The sequence below is a fragment of the Mytilus trossulus genome, chromosome 8, assembly GCF_036588685.1.
Source record: "Mytilus trossulus isolate FHL-02 chromosome 8, PNRI_Mtr1.1.1.hap1, whole genome shotgun sequence".
Lineage (NCBI taxonomy): Eukaryota > Metazoa > Mollusca > Bivalvia > Mytilida > Mytilidae > Mytilus > Mytilus trossulus.
The window spans coordinates 74,091,747-74,107,145 of NC_086380.1; the positions used below are offsets into that span (position 1 = coordinate 74,091,747).

The 15,399-nt window shown below is 31.4% G+C and overlaps 1 protein-coding gene across 1 annotated transcript; it reads right to left on the reverse strand.

Annotated features, from left to right (window-relative positions):
• Nucleotides 1-8,642: 8,642 nt before the first annotated feature.
• LOC134727973 (uncharacterized) lies at nucleotides 8,643-13,799 on the reverse strand. The gene is made up of 5 exons (XM_063592371.1): nucleotides 13,739-13,799; nucleotides 10,566-10,702; nucleotides 9,745-9,895; nucleotides 9,018-9,195; nucleotides 8,643-8,754 (listed from the first exon to the last, which is right to left on the reverse strand). The coding sequence occupies exons 1-5, from the start codon at nucleotides 13,797-13,799 to the stop codon at nucleotides 8,643-8,645; spliced, it is 639 nt and encodes a 212-aa protein (XP_063448441.1).
• Nucleotides 13,800-15,399: the final 1,600 nt, after the last annotated feature.

The window sequence follows — 15,399 nt, forward strand, 5'->3', positions numbered from 1 at the left end:
CTTCATTTCAATAGCCTCACATTACTAGTTGGAAATAAGATATAAAATATTGTAGGAAGTTATATACTCCTTTGTGGTCAAATCAGAAAAAAAATTCCGGGAAATCGTATTCCTCTTTTTGATGTTTTAGGGAAAACTATTGTTGCCTTGATTATCATGTTAATCATGACTGAATGTGGTGTTTTAAATAACTTCAACAACATATTTCAAGCCATCATAAAACACATTGAATAATGAAAGAACGGAAGCTTATCGAAAAACTCTACCTTAAAGGTATTTTCATTAAGCCATTATTTTTACATTTTAGTTCTTTAGCAGTACATGTTAACATCTATAATATAATAAATACGGACAATACTGCTTTTTCGTTACGTCGAGCTTTCTAAACATAAACTAACACATGTTTTAATGTGTTATACTATTTCTTCTGTCAATTAATTCATGTCACTAGGTAACCATTATAATGTGTTCATGATAACTGTGTACGCATGATGCATTTGTTTGAATTCAGAAAATGATTCCATTTGATACCTATGAGGAATTATCATATAACTCTAAATTCAACTCTTGATAAAAGAGAGGCGAAAGATACTAAAGGGAATTTCAAACTCATAAGTAAATTGTAAACTGACAACACCATGGCAAAAAAAGAAAAAGACCATAACACAAATAACAGTACACAAAACACAACATAGAAAACTAAAGACCGAACAATACGACCCCGTCTAAAACCGAGGGTGATCTCATGTGCTCCTAAACGGTAAGCTGATCCTGCTCTACATGTGAGAACCGTCGCGTTGCTCTTTAAAAGAAAATATACTATTGGTGATTTAAATATTAAAAACCATGAGATAAACTTAGAGCCCCATTAAACATATTTACAAGACTCTTGTATCTTATTTTAGAACGAACAAAACACACTCTGTCACAATTCCATATGAAAATGTCGGCTTTATGTATGTATTCAATAAAATGTCGGCAAAATATAAAGTGAGTTGAATGCACCAAATAATAATGTGTTCAATATTTGCATTTGCAGAAGTCATTTCAAATTTTAGACAGTTATGCAAATAATTGAAGAAAAGATAAAAATGTAAGAATAAAATGGCAAATCGGACACATAACACTTAATACAAAAAATGATCGAATAAATGACCGAGACATAGCGTATAAACACGCACAGAAGACAACAACACAGTAAAACAGCAAAGTAAACAAGTAAACTTAAACTCAGTAAAATGGTTAAGCAAAGTGTATGAATCATATATGAATTGGACGAGATCTGAAATAAAATATAAATGCCCTTAGCGTCACATTTTTGAAATGCCAAGACGAAGGAGAAGAGTCATATATCAATATTTCAAATGGTGCCAAAACGCACTATTTTCAAAATTCCAACCGTTGGTCACTTGCAAATTGAAAAGTGATGCACTAATATACACTTAGACTGAATGTGGCAAGATATTTACCTAATAATTATAATGGTGGAAGTGAAATTATTTTTTAGAAAAAAAAACTCAGTCCGGCATTAAGTGACGGAATAAGCATATGTTGTCTTTGAACTATATCGAGATAAATGCGCACCATATTAGTAAATCAGCATACTACATTATCAAACAAGGACAAAAAGCAAGAAGCTTTAGAAAATAAAACAACAAATGTTTGCAAATAAATTACTACCTTATAAGTAAATACTTTTTAGTCGACCAAGGAACAATGTTGGTCAACACAAATGTGCTAATGAAAGAAAGTATCAACAACTGGTATAAATTCTGGAACATCACACAGTTATTACAAAATTAAATAAGATGTAAAAATATTACAGGTAATATTTTTTATTTTTATTTTATATTTTCATCAACAGAAATACTGTGAAAGTACTTTTATTCGTGGGGTACCAATTTTCGTGGTTTTCGTGGGTGACTTCATCCACGAATTTAAGTGTCCAACGAAATAAAACAACCATTGTCCAAATCAAGACATGAAAAGATGAACATGTAGGTTTGACTACGGATATAATCTAGAGAATATATTAAATAATGCTAAATCTAAGAATACTTTAATCATGTTAAAGTACATAGCCATGTTTCACCATCATTGCTGGTGATCATGTTAGGTAGGTAGGTAGATGTTAATAGCAGCCACAGAACTACAACAGTATACCAATTTAATCTTTAATAACCTTAATTGTAGAACTCTTGATCTTTTAATTCTCATTAAAATATTATTGATCAATGAAAGTCAGATTTTCGGTATTGATATGCTTGTATGATAAAGTGTTCATTTCATATCTTAATAGGTCTCCTACATATGGAAAAAATAATTTCATGCTGTGCTTGATTTTTATTAGAATTATTTGACAATTCAAAATACATTTATAACATTTGTTTATCTTACTGTTTTCTTTAGGTGACATGTTTATGGCCTTATTAACACCTTCGATGGTCTTTAATCTGTTGATCACTTTATCGTGGGTTAATTAGTGTTGTCACTACGATTTACACAGGTCGATGTTTTCTTTGCAATTTCTTTCAATCCAGACTATTTGTAACCTCTGTTTCTTTAGGCTTTAATAATTAAATTAATTTTTTTTGAGAAAACTAAAAATCCACGAATTTAAAAATCCACGAACATGTAAATATTGCTCAAACCACGAAAGTTGATACCCACGAATTAAAGTACTTTCACAGTAACTCATCTTAGATAACGTTGTCTTCATTTTAAGTTTATGTTTACCGAATCAACCAACTTTGTTAAGCCCAGGTATAACTCTTTCCGGTAAGGCTTGTGCTAGGCGATTTAAGAACAAACGAAAAAGTTTTGTTTAAGAAAATTCGCACAAAGCTATTTTGCACCAAATTCAAATATGTATTAAAAAATATACCTTCATGTTCTACTTTTAAGGACAAATGTGGTCAGAGTTTTAGACCGTTTTTTTTACATTTCTATTCTTTGGATAGACATATCTTACTTTTTAACACAGGCGGATTTTTGTAAAACAATTGGAAAATCTTGTAATCACAAGTATGCTCTAAATGTGAGTAACAATTCTTTAGAAATAATTAATTGTTTTGCTGTATATTTATTTAATTTCAAAAATGTAAATTGGTGATTGTTTCATAACAAATGGTACAAATAATCTTCATATATAATCAAGCATACTGGGAATTTAAAAAAGGGGGTTTAATGTACTCGTTTTCGAGCTAATATAAAGATCAGTCGATAAATGTATCTTTTCCCGATATGTCACAGTTTGACGTCGCGAAAAAATAAATATTTTACGTTAGCAACGTCATTACCTACCTTGTAACTGTATCGTATGTCCTTAAGGTGCATTGTATCAGGTAATCCTCTTTTTTTTTGTCTTTGTTGAAGAACAAAAAGATACTTTGTTGAAAGAAGGACAACCCAAAATGATTTTTTTTTAAATTTAAGAGATGTTCAACAGTCCAAAAGATGAATTGAAGCAAATATCTAATGCGCAAGCATACAACAAAATAATAGGTAATCAATATTTGCGTCGAGAACAAAGCTGTGAAAACGTTTATAATAGGGAAAATGCATCAAAATACATCTGCATTTATAACCTCTGATAGCGGTTTTGAGATTTGTGTTTGACCACAGCAGCACCCCAAGTATCCGTTGATTGAATTTGTCATAGACGCTACTGTAATCACAGAGGAGCTATTAGCGCATAAATGTTTGAGGAGTATAGACGTCTTAAAGTGGACTCGATTTGGTGGATAGAAAGCTAAATGATTTACCAGGTCGTTTGTCTTTATGAACCATACATTTGCTGTAGATATTTGTTTAGTAATTGAATCTACTCAATATTTCCCTCAGAAAAATTCAGATTTTGTCATTTTTAGTAGAAAATTTGGAATTTTGCTTTCATTCGACTTTTATATCTCTTTTTATATTTATTGTATCATACAAATATTATAGTTTTAAATTTACACATACTTATGGATGTATTCTTCCGATGTTTCAATCTTGTTGAAATCTCGTTCTGGAATTATTTCAAGTGTAAAATATCAATAAATTCAAAACATATTATAATCAAACTTAAATCTATGAAAAAAATGTGTATTTACAATAAGCAGTTTTTGAGTAATAAAATTTCAAAATTTTATTATCAATCAAGTCAGTCTCATTAGTCAAAATGTTGAGAAAATAGGTATAGGGTACAAGACATGATTTTACCAGAAACATGTACATCTCATATCAATTTTTCTTTCAAATTTCTTAGATAGTATGTCTTCAATCATTTATAACAAAAAAGTTTAAATAATATGCTTTTTGGTTAAAAAAAAATGAGAAGAATGACAAATTTACAAAATTGACAGCATGATAAAACACGAAAAAGCAAGAACTTTTTATAAAACTTTTTTATATTAATACCTACCTATAGATTTTTTTTAAGTTAAATTTATTCAGATTGTTCCACTTGATCATGTTCATCTTTATTGAAATTATAAAAACAAGTTTAAATGTGAAACTGATTTTTTTCATGATAATAACCCAAAAATTGGTAAAAATTGATGAAAAATGGAAGAATAATCAGAATTGGGTACTTTCAAATAGCCGTTACGGTAGCAAAAATGAAGGTGTACCACCATATGATTTTTGTTTTCACCAATTTTTTTTCAGTCAAATAAACCGAAAAATCAGGCTAAAAAAAAATATTCAATTCTAAAAGAATGCAATGGGGTCCTAAGTGAAACTCCCCCTTTTCTCTTCTTAACCCATTAATTTACGTTGCAGTGTACGTATTTTATGTATTGTTTAGTTTGTTCTCATCCTGAATATCCACCATTTTTCAATATTCGACGTTAAATAAAAAAAAAATTATCTTTAATTTGAACGTCGTAGTCAATTATGTCAATATGGAAATCGGTCGACTTGAAGCTGTTCAAATAAATATAAGAAGATATTGTATGCTTGCTAATGAAATAATTATTTGGTATTTGTGCTTGTGTTTAGTATCGATCTGATGTGCCAAATCTTCTTCCAAAATAGTATTATATTTTGTTTGATATCAAGCTACTAGACCACTATCTCAGGTTATAGTTAATGTTCAGCACGCATCGATAGTTTAACCCCTCCGCATTATTCATGTGTTTGTCCGAAAACAGGGGTCTGTTCTCTGTTTAGTTGTTCACATTTTGCAATTGTCTGTAATTGCTCCATTTGTTTCTCTTGGTCATTATAATAATGTCTCATTTGCACTCATACTGTATCTTGTTGTTTTTAGTGTACTAATCTGAAACCACTTTAGAAGGAAAACTGGGACGATGCATGTTGTTTCATTAATTCTAAAACTTATTCTTTGTGATGAAACAAGTAAAAAATCTGCATTTACCTAAACAGTTATCGGGAATATATTTACGTTTTTGGACAGAATATTTGTTCATTTAAAACAAGTAACAAAATAGAAGGCAAAATGCGACAAAGTCCGTTTTGGTATCATAAGTAGGAGACTGGATAAGAACAATATACTGACATCTAAAATAGCAAGCATATTAGAACATGTAGAATGTGTCGCTCTTTTAAAAATCGTACTGGTTTTTTGATAACTGAAAACAACTATATTATCTAATCACTTGAAATTATTGTTACTTTTTCAGTTTTTCAGCGAATACATGCCCCTTTTGGACATCAGTGAACAATACGAAGACAAATACCAGTAATGGAGATTATTTATCTGAGTCAACATATAAATCTATTGGGGTCATTATTTGTTTTTTTTCCGTTCTTGGTGTAGCTGTTAACATTACAGTGTTGAAAGTAGTTCTTACAAAAATACACCATCTCAATTCGTCGACTGTGTTTATTCCGGTATTAGCAATTGTTGGCTTGATTGTATCTGCAATGTTTATGCCTTTACACGTTGCAACAGCATTTGACAATAGTGTTATCTTTGGCGAAAGCGAATGCATGTTTTATGGATATACCTTTACCTCAATAGGACTCTTATTCATTACTCTTTTAACCGCAATGGTAGTCCAGTCATACAGAGTTATCGTGACAGCTCATTCAACCGAAGTTAGATTAGACAAAAGGTGTTTTTTGTTAGTGTTAGGAGGATGCATCTTATTATGTGGAATTGTTTCAGGTAAGTGTGTCTATTTAGACGAACAAATTAGTTTTGTTTTGGATAGGAGATAATACAGCTGTAAATACCAAAGGGCAGTTACACATTATAGTAAAAAAAAAGTCATGCAACACAAAGGCAAAACGTAAAACAATGAAAAGACAAAACAAATAATTATTGAACCACCATACTTTCGTGACGTCATCAACAAAAACAAAATAGTATCATACAACAAACTTTTGGCAAATTGTAGAAAGACAGAAAAGAAAAAGATCGTACAAAATCAACTCTTGCTGTTATATTTAGTAAAACATATAATCATATCAACAAAAAAGGAAATATAATTGCACGAAAAAAACGGCTAATCCGTATTCGGAGCTTTAAAATAATATTCAGTTAATATTCGCTGAATTTGAGCAAGCAACACATATTATGTCGACAACTTAACTCCATGATTTGGAATGCATTTTTCAGCAATAATCTAAAAAATAGACCGATTTCATAGAAAGAAACAAACCCTTATATGTATCTTTGTCAGGTTAGAAACATCAACTTTTAGAACGTAATGTTCTCTGGATATTGTTTTCATAAGCGTAAACCAAAATTTCGTAATTCTTTAAAAACGTTCCAAATTATCTATATTCAATCAATGATGTGACATTTTGGGTACGAACAGTGAAATTACTCATAGTATTTTTGATTCTAAAGCAGCGAAAGTCAGAATGGCATTGTATAACGTGACCTTGTTTTATAGCTTTTCCTCTATTTGGGATTGCTGCCTATGAACCTTACCGAAGACCTTCGCTTTGCCATATGAGATGGGTACCATGTAATAATGGGGATGAAGTTTATAATATAAGTCTTCTGATATTATTTTTTGTGCTCCCAACAGTCTTGATTTCAGTGTCATACACTATTATCTATTTCAAGGTGAGTACTTTAGTTGTTGTCGCTTGTGCATGTGTATTTTATTAAATACATAGAGCTACAGGAATAATATTCTTGCTCAGCTTAAGACATGCTCTGAACATTTGAGGGTCAACACTATGTATTGGTTACCTAAGGGAGTAGGGCCACGAAGGGTTAAAAACGGCCCTGTCTCAGAAATTGACGAAATTACTGCAGAATGATCCCTTACTAGGGTAGTTTATAAATTGATAACCATCAGACTTGTAACTCTGTTTGTATAATTTTCGTGAGCGTCAGAAAGGACCATGGTGAAATCCTATTTTAACAATTTGTGCGTAACGTCAAAATTGTTTTTCTTGACGTTCTTATACTAATATAATTATTTTACCACAAAAATTATTTTGCAAAGTATTTCTTGAATCTCATACACATAGTTCGTTCTTTATGTATATATATATTAAGAGAAACTTACTAAAAGACAGATTAAAGTGGCAAACAATGCTTCAATTACATTAGGTACAATTGCACCGAAAACTCGTTTTCGGCTTTGATATTCACGAAATAGAAATTGCAGACAAACAAAATTCTATAGTAAAGATTAAATTCAAAGTGGTATATATATTGTTTCCAAACATATTAAATCATATATTAGTCTTATATTTGGCAGAAGGTGAATTCATTTAAAGCTGTAAATATCTCGGCGAGCGGAGTACAGCCGATTTAAAATCTTTAAAAATGTTTTACGATAGTTGTCTCATTGGCAATCATACCATGCCTTTTCTTACATTAATATAAATAAAAAAAAACGTGATTTCGATGAAACTCCCTAAATTTTATTTGCTGGAAAAAAAATGAAGAAAGAAAACAATTCGTATAGACAATACATATAATTCCATATGATATAATCATATAACACATAATATACAAATGTACCACACGTGCACTCATAAGCACCACCCTCGTTCTGAATGATTTACCTGCCTACTCTCAAATCAGCATTCAGAATAAAAAAATGTTTTGAACGATTATTTCATTAAACACTGCTCTTTATACACCAACGACCACTGACACTCAAAAATATTTATAATTTATACTATCTCTAATTGTACCTTAAGCGCGTACAACTCTAAAATTAATAAGAATATACTTCATTTGTTCGGTGAATACATTTCATATATTCCCAAAGGTTTTTATTCAGTAATTGTTTTTAAAAAAAGCTAAAAAAAAAATTTGACAAAATGCTCACTCTTAGTTGTCAAAAGCGGATAAGTTTATTTACGGATTTACTTGTTGATAGAGTTGATTGAAAGGATATGAATTATATTAACGTATTAATGTAAGCTGTGTCATTTAAAGTTATGTATTATTCACAACTATAAATAACTACAATCGATATACAAAATCTATTATTTTGTCTATATTTTGTTTTCTTCAATTAAAGTTATATGAAATGTCTGATGAATATGTTATATTCAACAATAAAATACTTCAAAACTTTTTAAAAAGTTTGCTTAGTTGAAAAAAAAAACAACATTACAATATATTCAAATAGCGTTCATCATGTTCAAATACATTAACAAGTAGAATACTAAGATAAAGTCAATGAAACAGAGACCTTAACAAGGATTAATACAATATTCTATTCTTCAACGACACGCTCCTCACTTTCATCTACGGCTTGTTGAATTGATGCTGTATCTTCTAGATATGCTCCCCAATTCTGGACTCCATAAGAAATATCCTGATTATGCCTTGCATAACCAGAGTATTGAGGCAATATGGGCACATACTCTCACAACACGTGATCCTGCTCTGCATTTACAGTACCATGCGGTAATTTCAGCAGATGTGTATTCTATCCACAAGATGTAGTTTTTTTAAGAAACATGACGGCTCTGAAGTTTCACGCGTATCAAATGTTCATCCTCTTTATGTATAAGAATTTGACAATTGCCCTCTAAGTGTTCCTGTATGTAGCTTGTGCTAAGTTTTATTTGATAGACACCGCACGCACGTTATGTTTCTAAGATCTTCTTCATCAAGAAGTGGAAAATCTTCTAAAGTATTATCTGGCTCTTTCCGAATTGTTTTACGACTCTCCAAATTTTCTTCTTCTACCATCTGTTTCAGTGTATTTACTCTTTTCGACAGATGGAGCATTTTTGCAGCCAATGCTTCTTCATTATCACATCCTTTTTAAACAAGAAAATTTTAACTATAATACTAGTATATAGTTTCACAATTTTTAATCAAATATATAAAAAAAAAAGTGTGATGTGATTTCCAATGAGACAACTATTTACAAGTTTACCGAATGATACAAAAATTACCAACTCTGAGTCGCAGTATGGAGAGTTGTCTCATTGGCACTCATACCACATCTTCCTGTATCTATATACAAAAGAACAATTGTTTTATATTATCATGTGGTATTATTTTTCATTTGTCTTATATAGGTTTTATTTAGATTGCTTGTTTGTTGAATTTGCTTTCTATTGAATAGTTAAGGAAAAGTGATTAGTACTTTTTAGAGAAGTTTTTTATCTTCGTACATTTTTATAAAAACACATTTTTTTTAACTAAATGGAAAATGGCAGCTCTCACAGTGCGAATTTCCTAGTGAAAAAAAATGTGTCTTTAAAATATTGCAAATTCGTTTTGATCACTATTTATGATTTGATTATATACATATACTTATCATAGTTACCAATACGAGCTATCTTAATAGTGAGAATGTTTACCTGGAGACAACGGCGGCAAATATTCATTTGATATTCCACATACAATGCAAACATAATCTCCGATATATGGAACTTGTTTATTTGGTAAAACATTGCTCAGATATTTCCATCTCTTGATTCTTGCATTAGCAGACTCTACTTCCCATCGGACCTAGAATGAGAATTAGAGTAATTTAGGGCTATATTTCTAAAGCATGTATATTAAAGGTTTGGTTGGCTTGCTTGCTTTGTTTATATAACTGTTTGCTCAAACATTTTAATAAAGTTTTACAATTGCAATTAATAGATAGGTAGGGTTTCAGCTTATATAATGCTAGTGGATGCTTGAGCAAACATTTATACGATAAAAGCAAGAAAGCCAACCAAACCTTTTAACTACATGCATTAAGAAAAAAGCTCTAAACAAAAGGTCTGAAATTCATACCTGGTTGCAATTAAAACTCTGTATGGCTATATTAATTATGTTGTATAAATAGTCAGAAACAGCAATACCATTACGTATGCAGAATATAAAACGTTTATGGAAGGTGTGATACTTTTTTTGTGGTTTAATTGATGTTTATGTGTAAAAAAAAATGTTCATAGGGGAAAACAAAAATTACGCAGTCCTATAAGTTACTTTTCTTTATTTTTATTAGGGGCACAATATTCATAGTTTTAACAGTAACTATATGCATATGTGAGTTGGGTGTGCTTCGCACGAATAAGAAAATTTTCTGTGTAGCGATAAAAATATCTTTACATGATACTATATAAAGTAACGCAGTCTCAAAATTAGTTTTGAGAGTTATACTACAGTATTTTGGCTGAAGGGTACAAACCTTAGTAACTAATCTGCTTGTATTGGCATCATCTGTTATAATCATCTGTTTTTGATCTTTCGTTAAAAAACTTGGCATTTGTGCCTTTATTCCTAAATCATCAAGAAGCTCCAATGAGTCCCTGAATCCTCTGTCAACTACAAATATGTCATTGTCTTGCACTCATTCTTTGATATCTTCTACATTTGTGTTAAACATATGTTTGAGGATTGCCCCATCATTATTTTTGGAGTCGGTCAAGTATGGTCCCAGAACAATCACAAAGTACCCTGTAGTAACAACTACTATTGGTTTAACCAGAGGTCGTCCCTTGTGTAAACTATATGACCGTCTTTGAAAATGAAAGTTTCCGCTTTTCTGGATAAAGATATAGGTGCCATCAAGCACTAATATAGCCTGTGTGTTTGTTCCATCCCCAAATAAAGTCTAAGCTAGTGGTCATGTGTGATAATTAACAACATCGTCATGGCTGATGTGTTTAAACCCCAAATTTTTGAGGGCTGAAATTCTGAACTAAAGCTTGTCTAACACATGAAATGGCTCGGCGTAAACTTGAACTTGATATGTTGAAAATGGTAGATGGCACTTTATTTGAAATTCTAAATTTAATTTAAAGAGGAAAATTCCAAGAGAAGTTCTTTTTTTAAATAATAACAAGCAACGATTTTGGGAGATATGTTTTAATTATAAAGGATCAACCTTGTTTATATATTTTTTTTTTATTTCATAGGGCCAATATAGGCACTTCGTGGCCATACTCCTTAGACAAAAAACCTGTGAAATATCGTTTCATCTCGGCCTCTAGTAAGTGTTCTACTACTAATCTGTTGGTGCTTTAAACGAGTTCCTGAACTAATAGTACTAGCAAAGAACTTATCATTAATTTTTGTAAAAAAATATGAAAATAGTGGAATTAGCCATTTTGGGAGTGTAAACAATTTTTTTGATGTTTTAAATGTATATTGTGCTTTTGATGGTCCTTTTGATTCAGTTGGCAGTTTAGACTTTTCCACCATTTATACTACACTTCCACACAATTTTATCAAACACAAGTTTTCCCTATATATTTAAATGGTTGTTTCCTAAATCTGATTGTAACTTTATTTGCTCCAACTCATATAAGGCCTTTTCTCCAATGGTAAAGGTAAATATTATAAATATACTTACAAGAGGTGTTATGATATTATCAAAGCACTAAATGTTCTCCTTGACAACATTTATGTACGTTTCGGCAATAAAAATTCACCGACAGGATGTAGGTATTCCTATGGGTACCAATTGTATCCCTTTTTAGCTGACTACTATCTATACTGTTATGAATCACAGTTTATGGTAAAAAAAACGTCTAAATTCCATTTAACTTATAAATTCAACAAAACTTTTCCTAGATTTACATATTTCAGTATAGCACAACAAACTCAACACAAAAATTTAAGAAAAAAAGGGATGATTGTTCTTTCCCCATTATTATTGTTTCTTTTTTGGACGGTGATGTTCCTTTAGCATTGTCTTACGATGTTTATATATCCCAACTCGTCCGCGATGCTTGTGTCTGTAGTGAAGTTTTGGATTTCAACGAACGTGATATGTGAATCACTAGTAAGTTATTAAGTCTGGGATTTTAAACCTTTACTAAATTCTTCCATAGATATAAAGATTTGGTTTGCAAGTTTGGCAAGTTTCAAACTGAATAGCACATCATAAATCTTACGGTTATATTGTTAACCAAGCGCTGAAATTTAGATACGATCCGGGTAAACGTATCAATCTTTTAAATTAACTTTATTCTAAAAGTTTACCTTTTCAGCACTGTAAAAAAATCTTTGAATATTGTTTGTATTGGTATAAATATTGATTTTGTTATCTGTAAATTAAAACCATACTAAATATTGCACATATGTACTTTCACGGTACTACAATCTATCGATATCTATATTATGTCATTGCACAAGGTAATGTTTTTCTCTGACTATTAATGACGTCTTTACACTATATCCATTGGAGGTTGGATAAGTACTGATATGTATTTTAGTCTTAGTTACATGATTTTGTTGTTAGTTGTTATTGGCTTTGAACTAGCTGTTAGTAGCTGCGAGTACTCTCCGATCTGTACTTAGTGTCTTTTTTGTTGTAAGGGATGGTGGATAGATATAAACTCTGTGTTTTTGTTTGATGTTTTTGTTTGTATCGATCTGATGAGTTAAGCCTTTTTCATTTATTTTTTATATTTTCTTATTATGTTGTACTGTAACATCATTGTCTTAGGTTAGAAGGAGGTTGAGTGCTCACAAACATGTTTAACCCCGCCACATTCGTTATGTGCCTGTCCCAAGTCAGGAGCCTATAATTCCGTGGTTGTCGTTGTTTCATGTCTGTCATATTTGTTTTTCGTTAATTGTTTTGTTATTAATTAGCCCGTTAGTTTTCTCAATTGAAATGATTCATATTTTTCATGTTTGGGCCTTTTATAGCCGACTATACGGTATGGGTTATCCTCATTGTTGAAGGCCGTACGATTTCCTATCCACTTCATTTAAACATTTCTGGATAGATGTCTCATTGGCAATCATACCACATCTCCTTATATTCATGATGGTACGTGTATCATAGTTTTTATCCTGTTCAATAAACTGAACGGTCTGGATAGTATTATTCAAATAGTTACTATGAGAAAGCTAGATATCGGAAATTGTATTAAAATGTCATCAAAGATGCTTGGAATATAAGGCTGACGTGCGTTTTGTCTACATAAAAGGCCGAGTTCACATGAAACTCTAGAATCGACTTCAGAGTTTGAAGAGTATCACGTGAACGAACTCGAGTTGCTATTTGGAGCAACTCTAAGTAACTCTAGGGTAATGCCCTGACCTAGCATAAAAAAAAAGAAAAACTCTGATTGGTGTGACGTCATTCGATGGCTTCTCGAGTTTAACCCTGGCTCAGTGAGGGCTGGAACCGGAATAAGAGGGGTTAACTCGAGAGGTTCAGGTAAACTTAGATTGTTGAAACCCGAGTAAGTAAAGTTAACTCGAGAAGTTTAAGTGAACTCAGCCAAATACATCAGAAGCGCTTGTATCAAAATAGCCGGAATGCAAAATCAAATAAGCTCTGTTTCCATTAACATTTCCTGACTATTTTTAAGCATTTGATTTAATTTTCAGTGACATACTTACCTGGAGATAATTTTAGTAGTGTTGCAATCTCCGGCGCAGAGTTCATATCCGTTCCATACATTCTCCGTAATACTGCACTTAATATTGAGTGTAGTGTTACAAAGTATTGAACGGAACCTCTGCGCCGGAGATTGGTAGTGTTGGTGCCAACACTTGCATCCACTGTTCTAAATTAGAGAGCAATGCATATATCTTAAGTATGTCGAACAGGACCGTAAGGCAAACATAATACTCTATCTCAAATATTAAAGATTAATATAAGAAGATATCGCAGGTGTGTTCTTATATATTCAGATATTAAGACTGAATAAAAACCGTCTAAAAATTAGTACAAAATTGTATTGTCAAAATCGTATTATACTTTCAGATTAATAGCTGAAATTTTTAATCTTGGTATCTATGATGAGTTGATTTAGAAAGCAATGCATATGTCCTAAATATGTCAAACAGGACCGTAAGGCAAACATAATACTCTATCTCAAATATTAAAGGTTAATATAAGAAGATAGCGCAAAAATACACTTTTTGTGTAAGGATAAGGTCCGCTAATGGCTAACTTTGGGCGGCCCAAAATTTGAAGTACATCTGATGAAAGATTTTTTACATTTTTTAAACACTTAGATGTTAACTTCGGTCCATTTAATTAGTTTATCAAAAGATTTGAACTAGTTTGTTCCTTTAAAACGCTCAAATTCGACCTTAAATATAAACACTCTATCAAATATGACAAAAACGTCACTTTTCAGACGGTTTTTTAATTAGATGTGAGTGGCCGCATTCTTGTTCAGTCTTAAACTTTATATACGTTATGTATTATCATCAAATATAACATCTATAATACTACAATAACGAGGTCCAATTTGTTAGCCGGCATGTTGTGAAAACGACGAATCAAAGATTTCAACTTTATACAATACTAATATAGGACAATGGTGCAGATTAAAAATTAACCACTCCAGGCCCTGTTCCACATAAATAATATTACAAATTATAAACAAGTTCCGTGTGGAATCATATACATATACTTCCGGTTGTATGTATGTTCTGTATCTCCCTCCTAGGGTCAGCACCATGTGGTATGGTGTAAAGGATAAAGGAGGATATTTCACACGCGGTATCGGTACAAATTAAATGTGAGCATTTGCCTACTCAGTTTCTCAGCCATCGATACGGGTATTACAACCAGAAAATTAACCTTCCCCGAAAACAATAAGTACAATGCAGTATAACATGCGAACATACACTTAGTGGAAGATATAAGCAAGCAAAATCGAGGGAATTGTGCAAATGGTGATACAAGCATGAAAATTACCACACATCATCATTGTTATATACTTTTTAAGAAATAACTGCTGGCCATTAAAAAAAAAAATTTTCAAGATGGCCACGTCCATTTTCTAAAATGGCTGTTTTCTCCAGTTTGAAAATATTGATTTTACTGGAAAACTTTTCTTTGACTTTCTATTGGTAAAAAAAACAATCATCAGGTTTGGCGGCTACCTTCCTTACATCATATATTTAGTAAAAATGAATATTTGACATTTCCAGTATTTGCGCATGCGCGAAAATGTTACAAAATTCTTTCAAAATCATTTGAACTATTTACTGTATACTTAGTGTTTTTGAATTTCTAATGATATTATGAATTGGTTTTATAACAT

Coding starts and splice junctions, on each gene's coding strand:
- LOC134727973 (XM_063592371.1), bottom strand. CDS start 13,799: ATGTATGGAACGGATATGAACTCTGCGCCGGAGATTGCAACACTACTA. Junction 9,896..10,565: donor CAAGCAGATTAGTTACTAAG/GTTTGTACCCTT, acceptor TTCTCATTCTAG/GTCCGATGGGAAGTAGAGTC. Junction 8,755..9,017: donor GAAGATCTTAGAAACATAAC/GTGCGTGCGGTG, acceptor TGGTTATGCAAG/GCATAATCAGGATATTTCTT.